General features: G+C 38.3%; 3 protein-coding genes across 6 annotated transcripts; 2 read left to right on the forward strand and 1 right to left on the reverse strand.

The window, feature by feature from the left end:
• The first annotated feature begins 392 nt into the window (after positions 1 to 392).
• LOC105175517 (uncharacterized) lies at positions 393 to 3723 on the forward strand. The gene is made up of 2 exons (XM_011097970.3): positions 393 to 1079; positions 3277 to 3723. Exons 1-2 carry the CDS (start codon positions 777 to 779, stop codon positions 3433 to 3435), a joined length of 462 nt encoding a protein of 153 aa, XP_011096272.1. The 5' UTR covers positions 393 to 776; the 3' UTR covers positions 3436 to 3723.
• A 1100-nt stretch (positions 3724 to 4823) lies between these two features.
• LOC105175639 (uncharacterized) lies at positions 4824 to 5919 on the reverse strand. Its single transcript, XM_011098142.3, has one exon. The coding sequence runs from the start codon at positions 5774 to 5776 to the stop codon at positions 4931 to 4933; it is 846 nt and encodes a 281-aa protein (XP_011096444.2). The 5' UTR covers positions 5777 to 5919; the 3' UTR covers positions 4824 to 4930.
• A 4486-nt stretch (positions 5920 to 10405) lies between these two features.
• LOC105175518 (protein STRUBBELIG-RECEPTOR FAMILY 1) lies at positions 10406 to 15657 on the forward strand. 4 transcript variants are annotated; one of them, XM_011097973.3, is made up of 17 exons: positions 10406 to 10805; positions 10919 to 11090; positions 11383 to 11512; positions 11593 to 11664; positions 11843 to 11908; positions 12046 to 12117; positions 12218 to 12289; positions 12375 to 12446; positions 12610 to 12675; positions 12761 to 12826; positions 12962 to 13338; positions 13425 to 13777; positions 14038 to 14309; positions 14490 to 14628; positions 14784 to 14905; positions 14990 to 15146; positions 15284 to 15657. In XM_011097973.3, exons 2-17 carry the CDS (start codon positions 10988 to 10990, stop codon positions 15356 to 15358), a joined length of 2214 nt encoding a protein of 737 aa, XP_011096275.1. In that variant the 5' UTR covers positions 10406 to 10805; positions 10919 to 10987; the 3' UTR covers positions 15359 to 15657. The 4 variants fall into 4 exon arrangements, with proteins under 4 accessions (XP_011096275.1, XP_011096276.1, XP_011096273.1 ...); XM_011097974.3 differs by having other exon boundaries at positions 10406 to 10760; XM_011097971.3 differs by having other exon boundaries at positions 10406 to 10700.
• The last annotated feature ends 747 nt before the right edge of the window (positions 15658 to 16404 follow it).

Raw genomic sequence — 16404 nt, forward strand, 5'->3', positions numbered from 1 at the left:
ATATAAGATTAATTTAAGCAATCCCATTGCTATAAGTATAAAGTCCTCGTTAATGAGATCTAAAATTGGTTTACGGCCATCCTCAAAACAGTCTAATGAAATCTAAAATTAGGTTTCTAGCCGGCCTCCCTGCAGTCTAATCGAGTGAGCTCTTTTCTATGAAAAAATGGGGGTGTAGGTAAAGCATGAAGTAAATGTAATTCACAGTGGGAAATTAGAGAATAAATTCTACTCAAAATTGGGTTTTATATTTTCATATGCCCTTTTTTCATTTATAATAGGAATTGAAGACTTTATGGTATGAGAAAAGCAAAAAGGAGATTAAAAGAAACAAGTTGCATGTGAATTAAAATCATCCACACACACACTTTTATATATATATATATATGTGCTGAGGGTGACGAGAGACGTTCCTTTCAACTGTCTAAACACATATAGCTGAGGTGCTATTTCCGAGTGTCCAAAAGCAAAACACACTCTCTCTCTCTCAAATCCCGAAGCGTCCTCTATTTTCAACCTCCGGTGACCTCTTCAGTCTCTCTAAGAAAGAGAAAGGAACCTTGTTTAGTGCAACCTAGCTTTCCTTGAAAGACTCTTGCTTTGATCAGATGATGATAAAGCCGTGAAGAATACCCTGCAAAAAGCTTTCCCCCCTGTCTTTCCAAACTGCCATAACTGTCCCCTAAAAGATATTGACCACCCCACCGGTCCAGTTTTCTTCTGCACCCCAACCTTAAATCTTGCACGGCGGAGAAAGAGTTGAACTGGTGTGTGTGATGGGTGGGGAGGACGATGGGTGGGTTGGATGGCCGCCGGCGCCGAGTGGTTCCCCGCTCTACATTCAGAAAGATGATCACTGGACGCACTTCGACAACTCCGTCAATGCTGTTTCGTTTGGGTTTGTGGCCACTGCCATTCTCATTTCCATGTTTCTTGTTATGGCTATATTTGAGAAGTTTCTAAGAACCACCTCGCCGGCTCTGTCTCCGGCCGGTGGCCGCCGGAGACACTCCGACATTGAGGCCCAGAATCATGTTGGTGGCTTAATCAATGCTAAGCTCGGCTACCCATCTCCTAAAGTGAGTATTTCTCGTGATAAAAAGCTGTATCTTTTACTGGCCTTGTGTTTGCCCTTTCTTTGATTGTCCTGCAATTTGGATAAGGTGTTGGGTTTTCACAAATGATGATTGCTTTTCTGACAAAGTCCATATGTTCTTGCTTTTCTTACCCATTCGCTAACATCATACTTGAGAGCAATGTTGTATATGGTGAATCTGAAATACTCGCTCTCCAGACTATACCACCTTGTTCACTCCCTGACTTTACTTATTTTTTCTTGGCTGGGGCCCGGGGGTATGGTATGGGGAAGATCCGCTCAGGTAACATATGCGGGCATTGAAAACGTCTAACAAGTGTAATTTGCTCTGAGGCTTTACATTTTTACAGCAAGATTGTGTGCATTAACAGAGAACATCAATTTATCATAATCCTAAATGCTGCAAGGAAGTCGCGGAACATCTTCCGACATCGGAGGACGAAAATTTTGCAAGCACCATACTCGCATTATTTACATAGGATCTCGGGTATAATAATATACCATTTGAAATAGGAACTTCAGATTAACTAATTCTCCGTTGTTTTGTAGTCTAGAATTCTTTATAGATAACTGCATGTGCATGTTCTGGGATTTTGGTGCACTAAGAACACACCCTTGTATATAATATCTTGGAAATGGCCCATGGATGAAGTTGAGTTGGTTTATTGGTCCTACATCCATTAATGAGAAGTGATGCTGTAAGTTTTAAGTATTGTTCTTCATATTCTGGAGCTCAGCCCCACTCTTTTTTATATGATCTCCTTTTGGCCCATCACACACCAATATTTATGATTCCCCGCGTGGCAAATCCCTCGTTCGGGGACAGTCTTGCCAACCATGAATCTCGTTGTTTTCCTGTTAGTTTATTGTCTTCTTTGTAACTTTAATAATACATACAACTAGGTTCCTTGTAAGTGGATTATAGCTATACAGACTTACTTAACTTTCACCTTTGTTTATAATAAGAGCCCAATGATCATAGGTTCTCCAACAACCTTAATTCGTTCTATTTTTTATTCAAATGGAATTTTAATTAGTTTGGCTGTCTCGATAAAGAGCACCATCTTGAGTGGAGTTGATGTGCACGTTACGCTAAAAGTTTGGGTTGTTTGTGGGATTAGGTGCTCGATTTAGAAACCTTGGACTTTAGAATAATGTCTCTGGAATGAGGTGGGTACGGTACATGGCCATCTTTAGAGCTGTCTAAATTTGTAACTATTATCATCTGATCCGCTGTGATAGTAAGTCTTGATTTACAATTTGGTGTTGCTTGGTTCTCGGTGATGAGACTTTTTCACCTGTATCAGAAAGTCATTTGCCTCCATCTCTTTGGGGAATTTATGTTTAATAAAATGCTCTTCTAATATGCAACAACTCAAATTACTTCGGGATTGGGATAATCTTGTTACCTCTGCATTAGCATAATCACACACTGTCACGAACCCACCATTGATGCAGTTGAAATAAAATGGTCTGTATTTCTCTTGTCCTTACTTGCATTTTGTCAACTGGTTTATTGTTCTCCATTTCTTTTTCTTATTATTTTCAAATTCTAGAGGGAAAGTACCACTGAGTGGAGCACTCAAACGGAGCACCCTGGCTCGACATTTAAAGGTGTTAATGAACTTGAAATGCTTAGAATTTACTACAACTCATAAAAGCTAGTTTTTCTTTTGCACACACGGGAAAACTCCGCAAAATACAATATTTGAAAGGTAAGGACGAGGCAGAATATCTCTGTAACAGCATCCGTTGGAAACACACGTATAGATTTATCTTTGACATGATGATGATAGGAAAACATGGCTTTGGCTTACCTCTAGAACAAGTTGAACTTCTCCATACCTATTGACGAGGGATTAGCTGAATCTTACCATGTACACTGACTCCTTAAGTCCAACACAATTTCACATAACATTGGTCTGGCAGTCAAGAGTCCAGCTTAAATTGCAGAGCAACCAAGCACAAGTTTCCTCACATTATTTGCCATCTCCTAGAAAAGTTTTGTCTTAGACTCCTAAGGAGTATAAAGTAGCAGTCTGAATAATTATGTTCGAGAGCGTAATAGCACTGTAGCCCGTTTAATTATTCATGTCCAGCTTAGAATTTTTTGGTAAATTGTTCCTACTTAACACTTCCGCACCCTGTTTTTATTAACTGGCTTAATTTTATCATCTCAGATATCAGCCAACGCCAGAGAAGTTTCAGTGGTGATGCCTGGTAACAACGTTCCCACCTTTATCGCACATCCAGCTCCTGTGCCCTGTGCTCCAGAGCGGATTGCATGGCCTTCACATCAACCGCAATCCAACTTACATGCTCCTCTCAGCTCTAATTGATCTCAGCAGCCATCAACAGTTCGTCTTTTGAACCATTTATTAAACTCACAACAACCCGTTGTTGTGAGTAGAATTGAGCGAGATAGGGACTGGTACATATGCACATTCAAGTGTTGAAAACCTGAACGGAGGCCACCGTTTTGTCTACAGGCTATTAAGATCACAGTTCGTGTACATATAGGTACTCTGGTCTTTTGCAGGCTTCCGCAAGTCTCTAGCAACATTTGAAAACATATTTTCATGGGAGGCGTCATATTGGAAAACAAACCACTGTTTTTCTTTTCTTGATGATTGTCTGTGCATTATGTTATGATGTTTTTCTCCAGTGGTCTGAAACGGGTTTTGCTTGATTATACGGAGAACCCCATTTCAAAAGCAAACTCAAACATGTAACCCAACTCAAATCCAGGTACTACAAACACATCCAACCACGCACGAATGTTGAGCTGCATCAGTGAATTGGGCCGAAAGCTGAAAACGACATAGTTTATTAATTACTCCAGAAGGACATGGGCCTGGATGAGGTCCCCGAATCGGAAAGTTTTCCAATGGAGACAAATCCATTCCCACGCTTCGAAAAAGTTTTGTTTGCGAGTGCCGAAAAAGTGCAAAAACACCACACTACAATACAAAATTCATATCAACCGCTACTTTTGCAAACTCGATGTTTGAATTTTGAACCCTCCGAACATTCTTTTTTCCTTCCCACTCAATTCCAAGACTCTGATGTCCTAACCTTCGTATGTCAGCAAAGGGCAGAAAACAACAACAAGAACAATCCAAATCTCCAAGAGGAAACCACCAAAATCCCAGATTCAATGTGGATCGAATACAACAAAAATAACCAACGTCTCTCCTATGAGGAAAAAGTTGGGACCACTCCTCTGAGAGCAATTTATTTTCTTCCGTGTAGGTGTGGTCGCTTTATTTATTAAGTAGCTGTAGGGAGATGGGTATAATCTTGTCAATCCCCACTTATCTTACACAATGCAGCGAATGAAGTCGTACTCTTTCAGTTGGCAAACAACAGCTGTCTATTCTTAAACGTATTACACTAGGAATTCGTAGTCCTCGTTTACTTCATTTGATTGAGATGCGTAACGAGGTTGAAGCCTTTCATATGTATCATTCTTTGTCCAATCTACCTAATCAATTGATGTCGTGACGTACGAAATACAAGTGCATTCCAAAGAGTTGGAGTAATAATAATGGGAATTTAAGCTTATATTTGAGATACATCTCGTCTCAATCAAATTCAATTTTATTTCTTTTTCTTTTTATCAAGAAAAGATGAAAATGCAAACAATAATGAACTTAGGAATAGACAGCAGAATGGCAAATTATGCAGCGGGGGTAAATGGGGTAAGTAATTATTGGGAATGAAAGGATTTCCCTCCAAAGTTAACTTTTGACTTTTATTTACAAAAGCGGCCAAGGCAAGAACCGGACTCGGCGCTTTTTACATGCCAAAAATAACCCTAATGGTGGTTTAATATTACAGAAAGATAAAACATTCCAAGGACACAAGTGGATTTTCGAGCGACTCGTTACTTGTCGGTGGCCACTTGCTATCTCTACTCTCTTTCCCTTCGTCCGCCTTCCGGGTCCTCTCTCCCAATCCGGATCCAACCCGCCCGGGGGATTTACCCGTTTTCCTCCCCGACTGACTCCGGGTTAGACCAGTTCTTGATGCCCCCGACTCCGTACGCGTCACTGGGGACCTTGACCTTCTACCGGAGCTCTCCCCGCTGTCCCTTCTCCTACCGTACCCGGATCCGATTCCGGGTCTAACACGACTAGGAGAGGGTTCGGATTTCCGGCCAGGAGATCTGCCCACGGTCTTGTCTTTCTTTACCTCACCGGAAATTGACCTGTTCCTATACCTCGCAGGAGACCTCTGCCGGAGTTCACGTAATTCGTCGTTCTCTCTCTTTTCTGTTATCGTCGTGGAAATGCTGACACTCTCGCTGTGAGTACTGCAGATCTCGGAGACCTCCTCGGAGAGATCCTCGTTGCTGAATGCCATGAATGGCTTCTTGCAGGCCCCGCCGTTTGGGTGCTTCTTGTCATGTGCATTTCTGGAGAAGTCGGGTAATAGAGGTGCAGCTTTGATGAAAGGGCTCTCATGCTGGCGATTCTCCTGGAATTTGGGGATGACAGGCGACGGGTGGTTAGGAATCGCGGGGGTTTCGGAGAGTACCTCTTTGACCGTTTCTTCTTCTAAGACCGGGTTCGTCGGCGGTGGAGATTTGCTGCTAATGCCACTGTGTTTCGCAGTGGCCTTGGAGTCGGAGACGCGGGGTGGTTTCGGAGGTGCTGTAGTGCTAACGCAACAACCCATTGGATGTTTGTTAAATGCTTGGAGCGTTTACATGGAGGAACGGCGGTGGTGGAGGGAGAAGTAAGGAGTTGAAGGTCGGATGTATGGAGAAGTAGTTGGAAAAGAGATGGGAAGAGTCAATGGTATGAATATGTATTTAATAGGTTGGGTGTGAGTGAGGTTGCGGCCTTTTGCGGTTGGGAGGAAAAGGAAGGACAACAAAAAAACACATTTATAATGTTGCATTACTTTCCAATTTACTCTTATATACTGTTTTATTTTAATGATTAAAATTAATATTTTATGAACCAATATAAAAATTATGAATTAAAATTTCATTAAATATGTGAATATTTATTTATTTTATATAAATTATTAAAATTTTTTATTTATTATTTGAGTCATATATATTTAATTGATCAAGATATTAATATAATTATACATACAAAATAAATACTTGGGATAAATTTTTCTGTTGCGAGTGATTCATATCATCGAGATTATTGGACCAAAAACACCATCACATATCATTAGTAATTTGTCAGCTTTATGTTGTAAATGACATATTAATCATATTGTAAATCAATTCACTAGCCGTATATTTAATTTGAATTCAATTTAAGTTTCTTTTTTCTTAATTATCTCATTATACTAAAAAAATTAATCATCTGAACAGACAAATATTTAGATAAACAACGAACTTACAAAAACTTATTTAAATGCATGGCAAAATTGGATGTTTGTACAACTAATCTACTAATCCCACTAATATAAGTGCAGTGTTACTTTAATTTCATAGTAGTTTTTTTTATTGGAACAGAAATTTTGTGACAAATATGTAATAAGTAACCATGTCTCGTGTTAGAATTGATGATTCAATTTGTATTACAACCACGACAATATTCTTAATATACCAAACATGGCTCTTGTCATCGTCATACCTTTTTAATATAATAATTCAAATTAAATATTAATAGTAACAATTAAGGTCTCGTGATTTGTGTCCCATGATTAACTTGGTTTCACTAACAATAATAATATGGGCATGTTCTGCAGTTTTCAATATTGTTGCTCCAATCACATGCACCAACGCTCAATCTTTTGTTTTTTATTGTCTCTTCTGATCAATCACATGTGGACTGGCGCAGTAATAATAAAGTGCAAATTACTGTCCAATCAAAGTAAGCATTGTTGATCAAGTCATAAACACGTTTTATCCATAATAATTGATAATATACAAATTAATTAGGAGTATTGATCGGGTGCAACAGATCCAGATCCATCAAATGACGATGCTGACTACTTTTTCTAACAGTGTAGAGAGTAGAGAAGTAATGAATGGTGGAGATAGGGGGGAGTGAAAACATGTGAAGGTGATTGAATGAGGTGATGTTGAGTGTGATTATTAATTGCCGATGATGGATGCAGCACAAACTGGCAGGCAGGGGGCCCTCTTTCATCACTGTAATAATTGAGGTTTTCTTTTTTTTTTTTTTTTATTTAGTAATATTTCATTAATCACAAACTAAGAAATTCAACATGTTGGGCCCTTGTCACAAAAAATATCAGTTGGGAAACAAGAGGAGGGGGAATGGGACCATCCCAATGGAATTTGGAGACTGTGTGCCAAATCATTACATTTTGTGGGTATCTAATGTTAATGCACAATCAGCTTCTTCGATGGGTCCTTTGATCCACCTGATTGCGTTTGCTGAATCCAATTCAAACATGCCCTTCTCTAATGCTATATGCTGCATATTTTATCATAGATTGAGTCTGTTATGCATGTCAAGGTCCCATATTCTTTTCCAATATTTTATCATCACTGTTTGTTGAAATGGAAGTACATGGATTGCTTGGAAAGCCGCTTTGGTTGAGAGTTTTCCTGACTTGGAGGAAGCCCAAAACGATTTTGGGATTTCCAATGAAGCTGAAATTTGGATCTTATTGATTTCGTACATGGAGAATAAGTGGCAAAGTAGATCAATTTTCCATTGAGACTCGCTATGTTCCACAAGACCTCTAACATGGGTTGGCCATGCAGGGCAAGTTTCCGTCAGTGGGATGGGGGTAAAATTTCTGATTGCGGGATCCAAGGATCCTCCCAAATTCGGACCATAGACCGTGTTGAGACCGGAAAACATGCCCCCAGTTGGACAACCTTCGAGCATTTAATCACATCTTGCCAAATCCATGAAAGCCCCTTTGACCTGCAAACAGGAAAATAAATCAGTGTCATTTTTAAGATATTTAGCACAAAGGATTTGACATCAAAATTTGTTTGATTTCTGTAGGATGTGCCAAGAGATTTTAGAGAAGAGGGCCTTATTGAAATCAAAGAAATTTCGAAGACCCAATCCTCCTCTGTTTTTGGGGAGTTCTGCAGAGAGGACATGGGAGTTCTACTCAAGGGAGAGACTGGGATTTTCTTTCTTTCCCCATCGTAGTAATTTAGTTGTCAACTCAAATACCTTGTCAACTCGAATGTTTTATGGAAAAACAAATTTCCAATCAGATTTCGTAGAATGAAATCAATCACAAAACAATTATATCATATTTGCTATGTGATTGGTTATTTTTCTTAAATTGTACACCACCAATCATACGACAAGTATATTAACTTACAATATTTGATTCCAATTCAACCCAATCCAATCCAAACTAGAATTTTCCGTGTTTCATTCAACCTTTTTCACTCTGAGACAAGTCATTCAAATACACACATAGAAAATACTAGACCACGTTGTTCTTTCAATTACTTTTCACAATACACATATATATAAATAATTTATAATTTATTATTATCGAATAGATCTAAGAAGCCATGAATCAGATAATCTTGAATTTCAAGGAGATCTATAGTGCATTTAAAAATAAATATATATGTATGAGAAAGATATAAGCGCAACTCATTCATATTAATATATATATATATGTACTTTATGAAATTATTATATATGATTTATTTGGTGTCTCGATAAGGTAGACAATATTGGAGTCAAACACATGCTACTCATACTTTCTTTTTAATTTAACAATTTATATATTGTATGCCACATTAAAGGATTTTTAACCCATGCTTATTTGATTTGAAATAAAAAGTAAAAATTTTATATTATTTAATATGATTATCTTTAAAGTAGAAATTCAATGCTAATCATTTTAAATCACTGTTTTAGAGACAGTTAGTGTGGTTTTTAAATTAAAATTTTATTTTGATACATAAAAAAACTATTTTACGATGTTGGTGAGAAAAAGGGGAAGAAGTGATAAATTTTGACATAAAAATGTTAATTCTCATGTAATCATCTGGACTTTTGTGCGGCCCATCTTTTATCTTTGCATGTCCGTGGTAAAAAGCTTGGGCCCAAAAGCCCAAAAACGGTGTTTATTAATGGGCCTACACCTTTTTGCAAGTATTAAAGCATGAGTTGTTTAGGCTATGGGCTTTTCACGAGTCTTGGCCCATTTACACATTCCACATTATGATCTTGACAAATTTACAGAAATTACTTTTGCAATTTCAAAATTTGGAACTCAGATTCCTCCCCATGTGAGGGATTGATAGAACACTTCAATCCCATCACATAATTATGGTTTCGTTAGACCGTCATAATCACCTTTTAACACAAGTAAGAGATAGAACTTAATAATCTCTCTTAACAAGTGATGAAATATGAATTTTAAAGTTCAGATATCGTCTGACGTTTGGGGGTTGGGATACGAGAAACGAGTTTGAATATTGTGCAGAGAAGCACGTGCCAAACTTACTAAGTGTGAGCACTCAAATGCTCAAATCTGATTGTTAATATGAAGTAGGTTGTATATCGGAATGGATAATAAATATGAGTTTAGGGATTAATTACCTTGACCATCTTAAATGTCGAGATTTTTTAATACTTTGGACTGATCGTACGGATAAGGCTGGACTACTAAGGTGATGCTACTGCATGTCCTTCCTATATATTTAGTGGGCTTTCTTGAACCTTTACTCCTGCAGACTCATATTATCCTCAAACATTTTTTAACTTGATTTGATATATTGGGCCTCACTTATTTTACCACGTCAACAAGATTTACATAAATACAAATTATACAATTACCCATCCCATATCCACTCATAATTAACTAAATCGGGTTAATATAATTATGAAATATATGGAAATTGATCTGCAATTATGTGGTGATGGGCCTACTCCATGTGAAAAGCGTACTCATTACTCACACGAATTAATAACTAATAGTCTCTTAGAAAGAGCGAGTTTGAGTGTGTGGGTGTGAGAGGTGCAATGGTTGTGCAATTTTGAGGAGACGACCGAATTTCTAATCCTTAATCTTTTTTTTTTTTTCCTTATAAAATTTTAAAAGTAATTTTGAATAGCCTGTTTTATCTATATTATTACTCAAAGAAGTCGGAAAAATCTCTTCTCCCGCGATTAGTATCCAAAGTGTGGATTCTGCAATGCACATGGGCCGGGTCGTTCTTTTTTCAAGAAGCCCAAATCAAGATTTTCTCACCCCACCAAGATGGCTCAACGGTACACTAAAACTTCCCCTTTTTGAAATTACGTTATAGAATTCAAAAACATGGCATGCCACTGCCCTCACCACCTCATAATTACCTCTTTTTATGATAAACCTCAAAGAATTTAATTATAAACATATACTGCTAATCTTTTGTTTCGAGAACTATATAGCTGTAATAATCTTTTTTTCTCAAAGGATATACACAAACCATCACCCCCTTGAATCCTTTTATTCTCCTTGTCCGCTTTTCGAAGGAGAGAAAGGCAAGAAACAGAAGAAAACCAACTGTTTATTACCGTTTGTTCAGACATCTTACTCATTCCTACACTGTCAATTCGCTGGATTGTTGTTTACTTGTGAATTAGGCTCTTTCTTTTTTGGACGAAAAGGGAATTTGAATGATTTGTCATATTTCCGGGTAAAGATGTCGTCTTGAAGCCTTTTGAACTCCCCACCCCCCCACTAAAAACTTATTGGGGTTTGTGCTTGACTGTTACATGCTTTAGTGAAGTGTATTTTGTGTGTGGGGCTCTCTCTCTTCTTTCTTTCTTTACTCTTTTCGTTTTCAAGGTTTCTTTTGAGTGCATATCTTAATTCTTGGAGTTCGTTGTTGTTTTGCTGGTTTTGTGCCTGCAGATTTTTGAGGGGTTTTGCTGAAGGAACAAGAAGGAGAAGAAATCTTGAGTTGTCGGGTGGTCATAAGTGATGATGGCATGTTTGGATTGGAGGAGTCATACGTGGGTTCTTGGTGTTTTTCTTATTCTTGCCGCAGTGCCCCTTGTCTGGGGATTTACCGACCCTCGTGACGGTAAGGCATGAGAAGAAATCCCGCTCTGTTTTTCTTTCTATAATTCCACTTATCATTTTCTTGGTTTTCATGTGTCTTTGTTGTGAATTTGAATGCTCGAGGATTTCCTTTTTTCTTTTTAATCTCTTCTGCATTGAGAACTGCAATAATATAAGAATTTGTTTCAGTTTAAGATTGCATGGTGCTTGTCAGGACAAAGTGTATTTGGAGTACTTCCTCTCAGTTTATGCGATAAATCGCTTTTATGTTATGGAATTGTGATAACAAGTCTGTTTGCAATGATTCTTGCCAGTTTATGCAATAACTCAGTTACATGCTTCCCTGGGCTTCCCACTACTTCCTGGATGGATCCCTGGTGGAGACCCCTGTGGGCCGCCGAGTTGGCAAGGGGTGGAGTGTGTAAATGCAAATATAACTGCAATGTATGAATTTTACACTTCTTGTTTCCTTATAGTGTAAACGTGTACAATTTGTTGATTGAATTCTGTGCTCTGGTTGATAGAAAACTAAATGGTGCTAATTTGGGCGGTGAATTGAGCGAAGACTTGGGGTCGTTTGCCTCAATTATACTTATGTGAGTCCATTTCAATTGTCTATCTTCATCTGCTTTTATATTTATCCTGTTTTTCATCTGGAATTGCTTTTCAGATTAGCATTACTGTCAAGGTGGTTTCTGAATAGCTGTGCTTTTACGTAATGGAATTAGCAACTAATTGTTATGGGGGTCATGAAAGATTTTGATCTTTCTGCAGAGATTTGAGCAACAACCACATAGGAGGCAGTATACCAACCGATTTGCCAACCACTCTTAGGAGTTTGTATGTTTCTAACTTAAATCTTCTTCCATTACTGAGCTTATGGCTTTGTTACTATGTAGAGCAGTTTAAGTATAATCCTTTTCCCTAAATATATCAGTCTGATAATGCTCCTCTCCTTCCTGGAAACCACATACTAGCTTTCTTTCAGATAATCAGTTTACGGGACGCATCCCGGACACACTATCTTCGTTAGGCCAATTGACGGATTTGTAAGTTCTATGCTCTATCACTATTTCCCATGGATGGGTTTCTTTACCGCCATTTGTCAAAAAATATTCATTTACTTTGTGCTGTTAACATCCTTCTCAGGTCTCTGAACAACAACCAATTGACTGGTCCAATTCCAGACGCCTTTGAACCTCTTAAAGATCTGATTAACATGTGGGCTTTCTTTTTATAATAATGTTAACTCACATAGAATCTAGTTGGAGGATATTGATTGATTTCGTATAGATTGACAATGCAGGGATTTATCGGGTAACAGTTTGACCAGTCAGCTTCCTTCTTCAATGGGGAATTTGTCATCTCTTACCACACTGTAAGTAACTGTTTCTGGCATGTCGTCTTAAAGAGGTGATGACACTTCTAAAATGGTTGCAATCTGGTATATGCTTCTTGAAATTTGCAGGTTTTGGAGTTCCTTTTTTATGTTGAAGATTCACATTTTCTTCTGTGTTCTCATGCTTCAATTCTGCGTGCAGGCATTTGCAGAACAATACGCTTACAGGACTGCTGGATGTTCTTCAAGATCTTCCTCTTGTAGATTTGTACTGTTCTCAACATTTTAAATTAAGAGATTTAACTTTTCTTTCATCAAGTTACATTTGCTGACTGGTTTTTGATGCCCCTCAGGAACATAGAAAATAACCTGTTCTCTGGGCCTATACCCGACAGATTGCTAAGTATTCCCAATTTCAGGTGTAACTGCAGTTGTCTTTTATCATCTGGCTTTTACTTATCATTTTGGAATACAGCTCTCATTCTCCGTATGCATGTTATGGTAGTGTCTTATTTCACTTTGTGTTTGATTAACTTCTTTTATTGTTGGTGCAGGAGAGCTGGAAACCCTTTTAACACTACCATCTTACCTTCTCCACCAGCCCCACCTCCAATATTGCCTCCATCCAGGGCACCTTCACCTCAATCAGTTCCTGGAGCTCAAGTGCATATACCATCAGCCCCATTACCAGAATCGGGAAGGGACGAGAAGAAACACACAACAAACAAAATCACGTGGATTGCTGTTGGAGGCTTGTTGGTGGTTTTAGTACTTCTTGTGGTACTATGTCTTTCTATGTCAAGATGTTGCAGGGGAAGGAGATTGAGTGAGAAAACTAGCACGAGGCATGAAATGGGGACATACGGTGTCCTCCCAGAGACTCATAGGCGAGATCAGTCTTCGCGAAACCCTCTCTACGAAGTAGAGAAAGGTGATTAACTTCCTAATGCTTTTGCTATTCCACATTTATCTCAGTCATAGTTTTCTTTTAATCTCAATGTATAAACTCTCTTTCAGGCCCCCAAGCAGCTTCCAAGAAAATGGATTTGCAGCCAGCTATTGGAGGTAGTCGGTCAAATAATGCATTCCAGAAGCAGGGGAAGGATCACGGAATAGATATGATGGGATCGCGTGATACTGATTTACCACCCAGTCACCTTCCTTTTCCACTTCTTCCCGCCGAAAGGATTGTTGCAGATCCTAGTTTTACTCCATTAACCGCAAGGGGAAATGGTTCTAAAATTGTAGAATCTTCAAAGTTTTTTACAATTGCATCTCTTCAGCAGTATACAAATAGCTTTTCTCAAGAAAATCTCATTGGGAGAGGCACGCTTGGCACAGTGTATAGAGCCCAGCTTCCTGATCGAAAGGTACAGATCTTCTGGCATTATCTAGGACTTCTTGCTGAGAGATAGGTCTTCCTGCTTCATGTCATGACTCCTGATATGAGTCTAGTAGTTGTTTTTAGTGTCTTGAAACCAATAGGGGAGTTCAACGTGGTTACAATATGATTTGATAAGTTGCATAAGTGAGAATATTAGGGAACATCAAGCAAAATATGTGCTCAAAGACCATCTACTCCCTCTTTTTCCCAATATGTTTCACTAAGGACTTCTCATTAAATCTCCAGGTTCTTGCGGTCAAGAAACTGGATAAGGCAGCATCAGCACATCTAAGCGACCCAGAATTCCTTGGTCTGGTGTCAAATATCTCTAAACTTCGACATGAAAATATAGTACAACTCGTAGGTTATTGCCTCGAGCATGGACAACGCCTGCTTGTCTACAATTATTGCAGAAATGGGACGCTTGATGAAGCACTAAACTTGGATGATGAGATCAATAAAAAGCTTTCATGGAATGTTCGCATGCGTTTGGCACTTCAAGCTGCAAAAGCCCTAGAGTATGTTCATTTAGAAACTTAGTTATGAGTTTGATCAGTGAATTAGTTATGTGAATTTTCTGATTTGATGCCCTTTTTTTTTCCTTTTCCCTCTTTCTTGTGTTGTCCGCCAAATCAAATCTTGCACTTCCCATTATTTGAATTGTTATTGGAGACTCACTTGTTCTTTTTCTTGTGAAGATATTTGCATGAGGTGTGCCAGCCTCCTGTCATGCACCGTAACTTCAAGTCCTGTAACGTGCTACTAGAAGATGATCTCACTGTACGAGTTTCTGATTGTGGTTTGGCTCCCTTGCTGTCGACCAACTCCATGACTAAGGTAATCTTGTCCTGATAAACTGAAGTTGTTTGTCGGTTCATTGATTCTCTAATTGGTAATAGCCTGATGTTTTACTCAATGTCATCTTACAGCAGGGAAGAAGTATACACACTCATTGAACTGAAATTTTACTGACACAGCTTTTTCTTTGTTAGTTGCAAGAGTCTGGCTGCGGTGCTCCAGAACTCGAGTTAGGGAGCTATTCTTGCCAGAGTGACGTCTACAGCTTTGGAGTTGTGATGTTACAACTACTAACAGGGCGAAAATCTTATGACAGGTCTGAGAAAACTCTATAAAATTGATGATATCCGACTTTTTAACTATGATTGAGGAAGGGGTAATAACATACTCATGAAATCAGGTTTCGTCCTCGAGGCGAGCAGCATCTGGTTAGATGGGCGCTCTCACGGCTTCATGATATCGACGCGTTGTCGAGAATGGTCGATCCTTCTCTGAACGGTGCTTATCCATCTAAATCTCTATCACGGGTTGCGGACATAATTTCGTTGTGTATTCAGGTGACTACTCACTCTTTGCCATTCCCGAATTCATAGTCTTGTCTAGGAGGAAACTCAATCTTTTGTGCAATTTATCTTTGCCTCAACAAATGCAAAAATAATTTGTGTATGTATTTATTCTATTTTTCTTGCCACAGCCTGAACCCGAATTCAGGCCACCAATGTCTGAGATTGTCCAGAAGCTCTTACACATGATACAGAGAGATCCCTGAGTATGAGGCCGGTGAGTTACACTTGGACGCAACCCTGGCCAATCGTCCAATCCAATCGTCCAAGCTGTTGTAATCACTACAACTCTTTCCTCCAACTTATTAGTTCAGACACACAGACGACGATGATGATGCCGTAGGATTTCATGAGTGGTGGATAGCGGCGGCTTGCTGCTCTTCAATGTTGTGTTAGCACTTTTTAGCAGTATCTGGGAATCATGTCTATTTCCCAGTTTTCCCCGAAACTTTGTAATTACACCAACTATTTCATGCCTATACTGTAGCAATTTCTTTTACTTACAGTATGTTGAATTCCTTCATACAACGACATCAAATCATCTGTCTTTAGCACAATACTATTGGACAAAAATACAGTTGGACGGTGGTTCTGCACATGATACCCTTCCACCAGGACCATCCACCCCCCAAATAATATAAACATCTATATATATATACATACATATTCATTAAATTAAAATAGGAAAAATGTGTCTGACCATAAATCTTGAATTAATTAACATGGATTAACCTTTTTCTAGTGGGTGACAGAAGTCCACTTTTTGAGTCTTCCAACAAATATTAGCTGTGCATCATTCACCTAATAATTATAAACCAATTCATTATACTACTAAATTATAAAATATAATATTTCTTTTTTTGTGGGAATTAAGATTGTACTAGTTCTTGATATGACACCTTCCACTAAATGAAGACCACTTTTTTAGTAGTATTATTACCATAAAAATTGATTGAAGACATAACTACTGAAAGTCACAACCAACCGTATTTTCAATGATAATGCTTTATATTTTATACGTATATCTATGTTGAATACTTGGTCCTTTTCAACTGCTAGTGCACCAATTATTTTACCTGCCAGAAACTTATCCAAAAAAATTCCATAAATGTGATTGGAAAATGACTTGCTATCTTATTATTTAGATTTTTAACTATATCTAGAGATACAATATTAAATTTTTAACTATAGTAAAAAAATACAATAATGAATACCGGGACCAACCAAATAACTGCAGTAATGAAAATCGAAT

The sequence above is a fragment of the Sesamum indicum genome, linkage group LG12, assembly GCF_026168435.1.
Source record: "Sesamum indicum cultivar Baizhima isolate 11 linkage group LG12, ASM2616843v1, whole genome shotgun sequence".
NCBI classification, from domain to species: Eukaryota; Viridiplantae; Streptophyta; class Magnoliopsida; order Lamiales; family Pedaliaceae; genus Sesamum; species Sesamum indicum.